Below are 14,496 nucleotides of genomic sequence, written 5' to 3'. Positions count from 1 at the left end.
AAACTACTATCAGATGTATCTCATGCTACAGGTTCCAGTAACTGTCATTAATGCGTAGTGGGTTCACAGTACAGCCCTAGGTCTGCCGGGGAGAATTTCAATTTGTTGTTGAAACGTCTCCGGAGAAATAGCAGCCCAATCTCTCTGAAGAACTCCGTGGCTGAGTATTTGGCACATCGCGTTGTGACAAATTAGCCAAGAGGCACAAACCGCGAAGTGAAATAAAACAAATCAAAATCAATCAATCAATCAATCAATCTGTGAAAAACTCTAGCCAGATAACATCGGAATGTGCGTTCTTGGGGGGTCTGGAGCATGTAGAGCGCTCGCCGTAAGAGTAGAAATGACCTATAACCGGGGATTGTTCAACAGTTTCAATTTGAATCAAACTCGCGACCCCTTCATTACCATGCGACAGCGTTACCAATACGCCAACATAGAATTGACTAATTAATGGATTCATTGTACTTTTAGGAAATAACGTTGGATTCTTGCATTAAATTCTATTGGGACGACCATCGTCTGACCACAACACTAAAGGAAAGCACTTACATTGCAAAGAGCTTTATGGACAAAATATGGCTTCCAAAGGTACATATTTACCCATCATCGTCTACAGAACTTACCAGTGATAGGTGTAGCCTAGCAACAGCTTATGTAATACCTCAAGATAATAAACCTCCGATTCTGCGTTATGAAATAAGGTAAATAGAACATATTTGTATTACTATAAACCAGAAGGTTGAACACCATGTTCAAATTCAATGCTAAACTCTGTCTCTCTATATATTTTATACCTAGCGTACCCGAGGGGGGTCGGTCAAGCCCACCACATCTATTTTTCCTATATTTCAACTGATATTTTATATAAAAGATTGAAAATAATATACGTTGTTCACTAGAGTGTTTCCAATATTTATGCATTACTTTTGTTGATAAAAACGTTAATGTAATGTAAATAGGAGGCAAAATGCACTTGGTGCGAATCATGCGCCATTTTTGAATGCATGTAATTTGAGACACTTATGCCAGTTAAAGTATACAATTGGTTGAACATGGTGGTAATTATTGTAATTAATATATTTACCTCAATAAACAAAGAGCACCAATGAGAATTATTATGGTTTTTGTGAGGTCTAGTGAATAGTAAAATATGGGTGTGACACTCATGTGATAATTGGTTATTTTTATTAATGATGGTAATTTATGTAATTATTATAATTAATAACTGTACATATATAATCAACAAATGAAGCAGTGAATCAATTAGAAAACAATTTCTTGAATTTTAGTGATAATAAAAAGTTTGGGCTTGTGAGCCCCCTCCCCCTTTCAGGTAAGTAAGTTTCTCGTAAGCCAGGTTAAGATGTATTCGCAACTCCACGAAAGTTTGAATTATCAGTTTATAAGTTGGATCCAGGGCTTATTCGGTACTAGTACTTCAATAACTTAAAATCATGATAATTTTAGAATTACATATATATTTGATTGGTTAGGAATAAATACGGGAAATAAATATGTCTGAAATGCTACTGGTACGTTGCCGTTTTTATTTTAAAGGCATAACTTTTGATCTTTTTCTCAAACCATAACCTTTAAGGGAGGCCAATACTTTATTTTCTTTGAAATTTGTACTTTATTATATAATTTGCTACATCATCAGTACTTTTAAAGGCGGTTTATGACCAAACAACATCATTTGGCACGCTAAAGTTCCTCCATGTATTCTCCAATTTGATTGATATATTTCGTTACGTTATCTCCCACTTTTGGCTCATGAGCATGAGTGCTGGTATGATAAAATTGATGCAGAGACACTCACAAAGATCACCCAAGCCCTAGACGGAATTCGAACCGGCGTCGTAGCACACTGTGCTAACCATAAAACTATAAAATGCTAGTCGTGGTAGATTTCGCCACTGCGCAGTAACAGAAAACATGAACGCCCATGCGCAGAAAGTTTGCGCGTAGCTCATTGCGCAACCCTGTTAGCATCCTCACTGAATGATTAGCTTCTTACTTACACCAACAGATGGTCCACAAATGAAGTAAAGATAATAAGCATAGACTCTGAGCCTACTAGGTTTGCTATTGAAGCATGCATTAGAAGATTTGAACACGAATATAAGTATTCATTAGCAGCTGACATTCTTGAGAATTATAACGTTTACAATCTTAGTTTCGCAATATCTATACTACAATTCTTCATGTTATGATAATTGTATGAGTTGTCCAAATGAACTTTAAATACTGCTTCCTAAATCAGGTTTTATGGAGGCAAATAACTGTGTAATTTTTTATAGATAAATAGAAAGTCGCAAGACATAATAAAAATAAATGGAAATAGAAACTTCTCTTAAACAAAATGACCAGAAACGAAAAACGAGAAAAACGAAACTTTTCCAAAAAAATTCATTTTCGAAAATCGATTTTCTTTTAAAATGTCCATCCCTACTACAGGATCCTAATATCTTCCTTAACTTTCTGTATTGAGAGAACACATGTATCGAACTTATATATACGTACATATACTTATATATACGTACATATACTGTAAGTTATCAACCTACTAATCCAATCAAAATCATACGTTTCAGCTGTTCTCGTGATCTAAGCTGCGGGATGTATTTTGATTCATACCCTATGGATGTGCAGAAGTGCAAATGGGACATAGTGGCAAGTAAGTTGACGTTTTACTTTTCGCAAATAATATATTATCCTAAGAATACTTTAGTTAACTAAAAGTTAGTAAAGTTTGCCTGAGAAAAGTTTGTAGTGAGTGATTAAGTAATGTTACTCCAATTTAATGTTACTTTCAGTTTTATTTTTATGTACTAACATTTCCTTGTTCTTAACTTCATGTATGCTGCTACTTCGTATTCAATACAACGCACATACACACATACACACACACGCACTCCCTCAATTTATTTTAGTGTATTTGCTGTGCGTGTGTTAAAGGTGTAGCTTGCACATTGCAACGTGTCACGAAAACATATGGTGGAGATGTGAATGTAGGACCCCACACGTTCACAGTCTCTGACATTTGCGGAGGTGATGTGATCAGTAGGGAACGGAACTTCATGTGCTAAAATACTCAGAAATATTTATTTTCTGTGTCATAAATGTTTAAAATATGTGATAAAAACAGGAAAATATGTGACAAAAATTAAAAAAACAACATTTGGTAACAAAAACAAAATATTACATGCATTTTAAACACCTAAAATCAGTTTCTAAATGCTTACCTCTTAGTGAGCTATTTCTTGGAAGAGTTGCAGTGGATCACCATAATTTTTTCCAAATTCTCCTTTGTAAATCTGTGACGATTATCTCTAAAAAGCATCTTATATTCCGAGAAAGATCGCTCCACGTCACAAGAAACATATTTGCATATTTGAAGCACGAAATGCCACTAACGCTGAAGTTTTCCAAAGCTTCCTCTTCCTCTACTTCACCTTCCAAAAGACGTGCAATTTGGCACAAAGTTTGAAAAAACTTGATTTTTCCAAAAAAATTCTGTACATTTAGACATTAGCACTTGAGGGTTAGAAACAGTGGGGGTAATATTTTCCCGCAATAGGATCGTAGGCGAGGCGCCAGAAGTCTGCCAGCGAGCGTGTTCAAAGCCAAAACAAACCTAACACTATCGATATGAAAGAGGTGCGGAGAATAAAAATTTTTCCTTCGAGGATTTCGAGGTAGCTGAAGTAAATGCGCGATTTTATGTATTTAAAATGAAAATTCGCAAAATATGTATTTACATACGGAAAACTGGAAAATATGTGTTTTATGTAAAATAAAATTTGCTGCTATGATCAGAATTTTGGCAAAAACGAGGGTCTCTATCTTATCGCAGAAAAAATATTTATTTACCTAAAGTTCCGTTCCCTAGTGATCAGCACCACGCTATGGCCGCCTATAACTAGCTGGATGAACTCCGGAATCGCTCAATGTAGATCGGAGCCTTATTTCTTGTGAGCGTACACAATACAGATTTATAGCATCTATTTAGGATAATTATTATATTTAACCCATCACCGCTTATTTCCTTTACTGTAGCTGTGGCTAAGAAGTATCTCAATTTATCGTGGTATTCTGTGACGCCGTTTAAGATGAAGGATGATGATTGGGGCACACACGATATGAAGCTACCCATGTTTAAATTCAAGTTTCAAACAGGAGAACCCATCCTCAAAACGGGTAAGTAGATAATGAAGGTTATTTTGATTTTTGTGACCGATTTCGAGATTTCTCATCCTCTAATTATTTGAATTTGATGAATAATTTGGTGATTTAAGTCCAACTATTTGCACAGTAAGGCCAATCGGGATGGGACCTCGAGCCGCGAGGCATGAGGAACTCTGAGGTCGTTCACCACGTCACAGCCACGTTCCTACCTCTATACACTCTAGTACAAAATTATCCACATGATACAACTGTCATAACATTCAAGACAATTTAAGAAAATAAAGTTTCGTGATGCTCTGCGTTCCATAAGAACCAACGTTATTTGAAGCGCCAACCAAGGATTTTCACCTACAAAATGTCGGTCGCGTGTACTCGTATATGACTTCAAGTCATACATCCAGGGACTCTAGTTCGGAATGATCACCATGCCATTAAATAAGAAAGAACGTGCATTGCTGGTGAAGGTGTTTTATCAGAACGGTAGTAATAGTGCAGCTGCATATTGAACACTGGTGTTCTGGCAGAAACCAACAATAAAGATTTGTACACCTGACTTATGTTTTTTAATATTCATTATTGCAGCGCCACATTTCAACCTGGTGGCAGAAAATGAAACTATTTTTTTATATCGCCACCCTCTTCCCCATAGTCTGCATAGTAGATTCACCCAATTTCGGAGTTCTACGATGCCTCAAACAGGCTACAGAGGGCTCTGAGTTGTGTAACTTTAATTCTGGTTACCCGGTATGTACACGACATTGCTTATTGCAAAAACTAGTCAGATCTAGGCAAACTAAACACATTTGGTAAACTTTCCGTATCCGGAAAACGCCTGAAACTCGCTATTTATCTCACTTTCCATATTCCTACTTACGTATTCTGCATTGAGAAACATTGCTGAAGCGGCATTTCGCTTATTTCACGGAAATAATCTATATTTTCGACGTATGAAGTAAGTTTTGTTCGTTTCTTTCTCCCTTCGGCAACACGCTAAATGGCGGTCACAGTTTCACTACCGTAGTCGGCATGCAGTGTTTCCACCCCACTCCACATAAAATATACCTACGTAGCCCCCCAAAGAAACATTGACGAATAGCCCCACGAACCATTCATACATAGCCCCACGAACCATTCATACATAGCCCCACGAACCATTTCCGGTATTTTAGGTTAAGTTGGGTCACATTTAGATTTGAATAGTTAAAAATTGGCTTAGAAAAAAATGCGTAACCCCACACACCATTCTCGCATAGCCCCACAAACCATTGACACATATACCCACGAACCATTGTCACATAGCCCCACGAACCATTGACACATAGACCCACAACCCATTTGCGGAAACATACCTTCTACAGTTACAAAAACACGTGTTTGGAAACACTGACCGGGATTGACCGGGATTACGTATTCACACACAGGCAACATCCGGCTGCAAGGAAATGGATGCAACAGCTTTCGTGCATCTGTCACACATTTATATCGAAAAATAGATGATTTACCGGCAAAATTCAATGAACAATGCGAGAAAACACTTCCCCGAACTTCCACAACTATAAAGAAACTGCATTCGGTAAGTAATTTCTCCTGTAAATTTGAAGAAATCCGTTTTCCGGATATGCGAAATTTACCCATTATAACGTTATTTATTTCATTTTTTCTTGCAATGAAAATCACTCTCTGTTTTCCATTCCAATGAGTGTTAAACACTAGTTAAATTTGGTTGTTATTACGGGGATCAAAACCACTCCTCTTAGTTCTTCTTTTGTTTAAGGAAGCATTCAATTTGGTACGTTTTTTTTCACAACTGTGTTCAAATGTTCTTTTCAGGAGCCGACGTATTGGGTGGGCTGGTGATCTTGTAAACATCACTGTTATTTCTTTTAAATTACGCTTGTATCGTAATGCAATATATATAGTATGAAATGTTGTTTTTTCATCTAAATATTGCCTTTCTTTTAATACATTTGCACAATTTCACAACTTTTTATATTTTTAAAGCTCTCTGCTTTAGTTTTGTGAGTTTTGTTTTCAGTTCTCTTTATGCACAGATAAGTTAATCGGGACTGGACCTGCAGTTTAAAGTGGGATCCGAACTACTATGTGCCTCCACCTGGTATCGAACTCAGAACCCCTTGATCACATGGCTATGACGTTGCCACTACGTCATAGGGAAGGACCTCACAAGACAGTTTTTGAACATTTTTGAAGTTATATTTCTTTAATTAAAGAAAAATTCTCTGATTTAACATTACATCATGCAAGGTCAGAAAGCGAATTGGAGCTATGACGTTTTACAAGCTATTGTTAGCTCTATAATATTATCGATAAACTTAAATCATAATTTATTATAACACCATTAAGCCTTGTTTCCATGATTATGAAAAACTAAATATGCTGACCAAGGCAGTAATTTATTTTATTAAAAACATAAACTAATCGTAACGTTTCAACCTTCTAGCAAGATCTTCTTCATACTCTGTATCAAATACAAAAGTAACAAGATACAAAAACAGGGCATTATATATACACAAACAACTTTCTAAATAGTCTGGAGGGAGTAATGTTTGTGTATATATAATGCCCTGTTTTTGTATTTTGTTACTTTTGTACTTGATACAGAGTCTGAAGAAGACCTTGCTAGAAGGTTGAAACGTTACGATTAGTTTATGTTTTTAATAAAATAAATTACTTCCTTGGTCAGCATATTTAGTTTTTCATAATTTATTAATGAATTTGGTAACTCATGCCTTTGCAGATTTGGTGCCCAAAACACTGTACCTTACGTTGTACCTGTACCGTCAACTTCCAACCCATTTGCTGATGACTTACTTTCCAAGTGGCCTCTTGGTGATAGTCTCCTGGTGCAGCTTCATCATAAAACCAGAAATGGTTCCAGGGAGGATTGCGCTCATGATCACAACGTTACTTACACTTGTCACCATGTACAATTCGCTGAGGTAAGCACGGTGTAAAAGAACTGTAGGTACGGTAAAAAGGGATATATTGTGCATTATTACCAAAAGTATGCCAAGCTTGAAGATTTCGTTGGTATTACTTGCAAACTATTTTAACCAGACATATCCCACTAGTGACGTAAAAAGAAAATTATAGTACGTAAGAAAACGTTGGCCGCGGTGGCTGTGTCGACCTCCGTGGCGGAGTGGTTAGCAGAGCGCGCTGCAACGCCAGTGGTTCCGGGTTCGAGTCCCGGGTAAGGCATGGGTATTTGTGTTTGTCCAAAAACGTGAAAAACTGATAATACTGTAAAAATTGAAAAGTGTAAAAGTTGAAAAAGTGTGAATGACGGGGGATACCACTGCGTAGGGGTATTCCTTTTATAAAGAAAGAAAAAAAGTCGGTAACGCGTCTGACTACCATGCTAAAGGTCCCGGGTTCGATCCCCGGCCGGCTCAAATCCGGGAACTTTTCTAACGTTGGAAGCGGCCCCGGCGCCCACCCAGCGTCGAATAACATGGGTACCTGGGGGAAACCCTGGGAGGTAAAGGCGGTCAGGGGCGTGATGCTGATCACATCACCACCACTCACGAGCGGATCAAGAAAGTGTGGGGCGTTACCCCCACACCCCCTATATGCCTTCATGGCGTGGTGCTATGCACAGGGAAGAGCTTTACCTTTACCTTTTAAGAAAACATTCCCATAAGGGAGGATGATGACCTTGAGGAAATGGATGTGTGTCTCTACATTTTTATCAGTTAGATTTATACTCTTTTGCATGTAATCTATATTACAAACAAAGTAATTCAACTCTGTAAGAACTAATAAGATTTATTAGCTTTACAGGTATACAATAATTTTATACACTAGTAATCTCTAGTAGCCTATTAGTAATAAGATGAATATATAATAATGATTATGATAATACTTATTGAGTGAAGATAATATCTAACCTGTTAAAGAACCAGTAGATTCAGACAAGTTAAACTAATGTAACCTAATAGGTTAGGTTAGGCACTATCTCTTGAAGAGAGCAGGACAAGGTAACAGCAATCTCACTTCCCTCATTCTCAGCCACAGTGTTGCCAGTTTGTAGGTTTTCGTGTTCAATATTTAACAATAGAATAAACCATTCATCACGAAATAAAGGCCGAATGTAACCCATTATGGACAATAATATGGAAATACTGAATTTATGCAGAATAATAAGAGGTGAATTCTCACACAGTCTCCTCCTTCATTCCATTTGTTTCCATCAACAACCACTATAAAGAAAAAGAACAAGGACTATATACTACTTTCGCTACAACATCCCCGAAACAAGTCATCGTAGGATTTTGTTCACATTACTAGCTAAAATTTCCCTTCTAGGAATGTTTCCCGTACCAAGTATAGTCCGATTTTTTTTCGGAACATTTCCGTCTGACCGCAAGAGTCTAGCTGGCGAGCCTACCAAAAGTGTAGAGCTTGAGCAAGAGGGTTAGCGATTTAGATTTATACTATTTTGCATGTGATCTCGTCTCCCATTGAAATTTAGAACCAAAGGAAGTCACGCCCTCCCTCCTCCTGAACGCAACTGAATTTTACGAACTCACTCCATTATCTGAAGACACAAAAGCCATAATCGCGAGACATGAAAAAATATTAGTATATTTTTAGTGTGTTCTGTTTAAATATCATGATACGGTACTTTCCACCAAAATGCGCAAAACAGAATTTTTCGTAAATTTAAATTTTTATTAACATGAATACATCCATTTCTGTGGTACACCATGAAAATTATTTTTAAAAGCTATGTTTGTTGGGTGCACACAATACATGGATATCAAATTGTAACAGCAAGCACGGACAGTTCCTTACAGTTTTACCAAGCTAACATTCAAATATAATGTCGAATGCAGAGAAAGATGACAACATATAGGATTGTCTGCTAAAAACGAAGCTATGCCCTCGACCCCATCAGCAAATTTATACGAACGCCACTGGTAGCAGGATTCATGATTAACGTTTTTGTGAAAGCAGACATAATACCAACGATAAGTTACAAGTTTTCGTTATGCAATAATGAAATTAACAAATTGTCATTGTGTGTGATACAATTATCACTCTTCATAACACATTAGTAAATAGTCACAGAAATTATATTATTGAAATATTATAGTAACGGAGGACTGCTATCTAGAGTGCGCGTCAAATTTCCTGCATATGGTCTTGAACGGCTGAACAGCACCAGCGAATCACAGACGTGCGGTGTTGCCTAGTTCTGTGCTCTCTGTGACAAGGGGTTTCGCTCAACCGTGTGAGATTTCGACATGACACCGCTGCAGTGCGCTGCTATTGGCTATCGCTATATGCAAGAGATTTGACGTGCAGTCTAGAAGGAGATCAATATGCTTCGGCTTTGGCTAATATAATAAGTTGATATTTGTGTAAACAGCCTTGAGAAATATACCGTATCTTTATTTTCTGTAACTATGTTGATATTAGGATCAATTGGATCATGTACATTTGGTGTAAGGCAAATTTTCCATTGCTATTTTTATTAGTTTTCATTCTACGCCCTGTGTTGCTTTAAGGAATGGAACTCTGTTAATGCTAAGTAGACATTGCCCTCTGGTTATTATTGGCATTTGTATTTCGATGCATGGTCATCACATTATGTAAAATAGACGATGAATATGGAGATGGGAAATTCGTCTAGTATTACTTTTGCCGTTAGGTGTACGGTGCCGGGTCTCTCCCGATCACATAATAATTTAACATGGTCATCCCAGTAGAAATCCACAAAGAAAAACTACCAAATTTAAAAAAATGTAATTAATACTTCCAAAATTAAATCCTTAGAATAAAATCCAGCTAAAAATGGTATTCCACATAAGACAGGACTAGGAATAAACATACAAGAAATAGTTATAAGTATTTTAGTTCATTATTGGACCTTTTTCACCTGTTCAAGCGGCTCAGGCGCCCACCCAGCATCGTATAAAGAGGGTACCTGGAGGAAACTCTGTGGGGTAAATGAAACCAGGGGCGTGGTGCTGATCACATAAACCCCACCTTCGGCCGTGATCAAGAAAGTCTGAGGCCGTAACTCCACACCCCCTACGCCTTAATGGAGTGGTTCAAAGCACAGGGGAGCACTTTACTTTACTTCTGTTAGGTGCACTATAGGCAAACCAAGATGATGGATTCTGTACTATTGTGCATGATGTTTTTAATACGAGGTTCATTTCCAAATTGTTGTTACATGTTCGTAACAGTTGTGGAGAACAAAGTTACTGCATTCCTCTGTAATATTATGTGGTCCAGTGTAGCACATTGCCAAATTTCTGGTAATTTTCTCACGGCCTCAGCGCACTGAGGGACCGACCTAAGGCGACCTGCACTATGTCACGGATGGTCTTGAAACGAAGTCCTCGTAGAGAATCTTGTAGCTTCCTAAACAAGTCAGACGAACCATGTATGGACTATAGGAGGGTTCTCTAGCACTTCCTAATACCACCGTTCAAGCAGTTCCTCTGCTGAGTTTGCAATAAGGCACCTTGGACTGTGGGCCTCCCCGACGCCGTAGTGGTAAACGTCGTCGCCTTGAACTGTTGGGTCATTCCCGATTAGCCTTTCTGTGCATAAAGTGGACTTAAAGCAACAATTTAATCAATCAATCAAACCTTGAAGCGGATATTGCTGCGTGGGTTTTACGCACACAGCTGGAAAATGGAAATATATATGTATAAAAGTTTTGTTGTTTGTAAATGTTTGTAAATGCTCTTCCCAAGGTTGCTTTTTGCTCGGTAGCCGGGGAAGCCAACGGTTATTTTCCCTCAACGGCTTTCCTGTTTGCATTGAATTGAAATGTATTTATTTAAGTGACAGTAACAGCTTAACCTTTATACAACACTGTGTGTTTAACATATATGCATAAAACTATTTTACAGAATAAGTTTAAAAGACATGAAAGAGTGTTACAATAATATACATTCAATATATACATCAGAAATTAAAAAGAAGATATATACAAGTTAAAACACAATTGTTCTTCAAATAGCTTACATTTTATCAATATCATTTTCATAGATTGGGACATTCACCTGTAGCTACTACTGATACCGATTTGTTCATCCAAGTGTTGGATTTCAATACTGTAGTTGCAATTACATTATGATGTCTTCTGGTGTTATAATTAGGCACTTTCACAAATAATTTTTCCAGATTTGTTTTACTATCAATTACAGCTGCTATGATATTTTCTATAAACTGATAACAGAATATATTTCTTCTACCTTCAAGGTTACATAATTTATATTTTTACTTAGATTACTGTATTCATAGTAGACATGATACATTTTAAAATTATTATACATAAATCTACCAAACGTGCGTTGAACATTTTCAATTAGCGATGTATCACTTTTGAAATTTAACGGATGCTATATTTGATAAGCATATCCTAAGGACGGCCTAACCATGATGGAATACATGAAGATGAAAAGATCCAAATTACTGTTTGCTTTCCATTTGAAAGGCAACAATAAGGCCTTGCCCCGGTGGTTGGGGGCAGGCCGTTTGTCAGAGGTATATGTATCGGGTTCCGACTTGTTATGATCTCTCAGCTCTCGGATATTCAGACAGTTGTCGGCTTTCTAAGATACTCCGATACAAGGCCCGATAGATTGAGACAGTTTTATACTGAGCCAGATGGATGCACAGAGATACACAGAGAGTGAGCGCCGTATGTAGGGGCTTCTGCGTCATAAACTGTGTGGGCGGGTTAGCGCTATGATAAATAGTGCGCTCCTAGTCTCTGGAAGTCCTGTTAAGTGCATTTCTCTGTTTTGGGGAAAAAGGCAACCGGGATCAGTTGTTACTGGATCTGTAAGTGACAGATGTATATACGGAGAAGAGGAGGTATTTGTAAATAAACTGTACATATAAAAGATCTCCGTGAGACATTCTATTATTTCCAACAATATCTCGGAAGAAGTGTTGCTCGTTTCCGATGAATACCTAGACGAAGGTGATTCTCTACAAAGTTACTGTAATACTCACTGTCCACGATAACTCCCTTCGGCACTCCCAAAGGAAAGACCTTGTACTCCTTTACAATCTTAATGTTGTTGGGTGCTTGTCGGAACTTTGTCGGTCTTGGCGCGAACCACTGAACCACTGTTGGATATAGAAGTACCTTATACCCACAAACATGCAGAAGTTCTCTGTGATACTTAACATCATTTCTGTCATGTGCAACTTGAGTTTTAACTAATTTTAATCATAATCTACTTTAGTTTTAATCGAATTTTAATTCTAAATTAACGCAATTTGTTCTTTTCGTGAGAACGTTGCTTTAGAGCACACTAGTTACTAAAGCTACAGTAAGCGATGTAGTGCCGCCACACGTCAATCTGTGGAACTACGACATGTCACGTGTAGAAGAGGGAGAAAAGCCATCGACAGTGGACAAATTTTTGAGTAATCACTTTCTTTGATACGACCCTCGTATATACATACAAATGAAGCTCGCCTTTGAAAAATAAAACACTAAAAATGCAGGATTTATTGTAAAATAGCACACTGCCTTGGTCAGCACTTTTAGTGTTTCATTAAAGATGTAAACAAAGCTTGAATGTGTATCGATTTTGAGTAATTTTTTTCGTATAAAAGCTCCTAAGTCATCTTTTGTCAGAAATAGTTATTTTCATTAAGCTAACTAACCAAAAGGGTCAAGATTTTCTAGATATCGGCATGTATGTACATAAATAAGGTAATTTGAAATTTAAAGAAAGAACATTGGAAAAAGTATAATTCCATCACTATGTTCTCAAGATGGACGCCGTAACATCTAAGACCATTTCGTATTCTTTCTTTTACTATATTTACGAGACCCATCAATACTGTAGTTGATTAATTGTTCACTAGTTCAATTTCTCTTGCATTTTCTCTTTCCAACAGACAGAAACTTCAACCTTCATTCGAGATGAAGCCTGTGGAAGTGTGGATGATTGCCTGTATGACTTCTGTTGTCCTGGCTCTTCTGGAGTACGCAATTGTTCTTCTAGGAGTGAGATTTAGAAGCCGCCCCTTGGTGATACAAGAGAGTGGAATTACCCAACTGGAGAACAACACGGCCAAGGAGAAACGAGAATCTCAAGTAAATGTTAATTTACTCAGGGTTTTGCTTTTAGACATTAATTCCGCAACCGACAGCCAATCAGAAGCAGCGAAAGCGCGCGCTTTGGTTCAACACCTACTCACTTGAACAGAAGTTTGTCTCATTTGAACCCAAATGCCCAGGGTTGAATTTCTAGAATACTTGAGTTCATCTTATAGCATCTAGAAAGTGGCATACACAGCAGAGGCGTCATCTAGAATGGGATGTATTCCAACCTAAAATATTTTAATTCCATTCTTCATTTCACCGATATAGCCTACATATGAAATTATCCAACGACAAACAAATTAATACAACAATTAATCCTTGCAATAAAGAAAGGCTCAGATTCTCTAAATGTAGAATATAGAATTTGAATTTAATTTAAATTTAAATTTTAAATTTTGGGTTCGTCAACACTTTGGCTATTTTGAACCCATCATATTATGCGGGGTGCAGCCAGCCTCTTACAATCACTAAAATAAAAGCATGTCTGAAAACTGAAATATCCTTACTTGGGTTAAAAGCTGAGGCTGTAAAGCGACACTCAGCACAAACAAGGACAAAACACAGGACAATACACACAGTCCTACGAAGATTATACTGGCCGTAGATCCAGACGCCATAGCTTCGTTAGTCCGCAAAATATGGTTCGTTGAAGTGGTAGAATATAGAAATCGCCTTGTAAAACCTTATCTCACCCCTCCCCTGTTACGAAATACCTACCTGGACACGCTATACTAGTATCTAAGAGGTACTTTTCTACATGTGTATTAATAGTTCCTACTACCTACGGTTACCTCCAAAGGTCCTCAAGTTTTTTTCTTGCTTGAAAATTAACCGTGGTCGCATGTATATATAGTCTTTGGTGACAGGTCTACTTTTATTACGAAAAAATGGGATATACGAGGGGTATTTGATAAGTTTCCACCCTAACAAGTGCAAGATTGATAATTAGCTACACCAGTTCATTAAATATGTTACACTCGTGGATCATTTCACATTCTACAACGATTTTAAACACATTCAACCAATGAAAAAATGACATATCTTTCTCTTGAAATCTGACACCTGATGCTCACAGCGTTAGCAAGTCCTAACAATTCGAATATGTCACATGTAACTAGATCAGGAGTATAAGGTGGATGATCAATTACTTTATAGCGTAAGAAGTACACTATGCATAGTTTAGACAGGCCTTG

At 37.4% G+C, this 14,496-nt stretch overlaps 1 protein-coding gene across 1 annotated transcript; it reads left to right on the top strand.

Moving 5' to 3' along the window:
• Window positions 1-474: 474 nt before the first annotated feature.
• LOC145983544 (glutamate-gated chloride channel alpha-like) lies at window positions 475-13,294 on the top strand (the record flags this gene model as incomplete). Its single annotated transcript, XM_083116621.1, has 5 exons — window positions 475-704; window positions 2,598-2,680; window positions 4,063-4,203; window positions 6,950-7,151; window positions 13,096-13,294. Coding segments are annotated over 5 exons (855 nt in total), but the record flags the coding sequence as incomplete, so codon positions are not given.
• Between the last annotated feature and the right edge of the window lie 1,202 nt (window positions 13,295-14,496).

This window comes from Lepisma saccharinum, unplaced genomic scaffold (genome assembly GCF_977018435.1).
Source record: "Lepisma saccharinum unplaced genomic scaffold, izLepSacc3.1 HAP1_SCAFFOLD_1224, whole genome shotgun sequence".
NCBI lineage: Eukaryota > Metazoa > Arthropoda > Insecta > Zygentoma > Lepismatidae > Lepisma > Lepisma saccharinum.
Note: the sequence above shows the minus strand (reverse complement) of the source record. Positions and strands in the feature narration are given on the sequence as shown.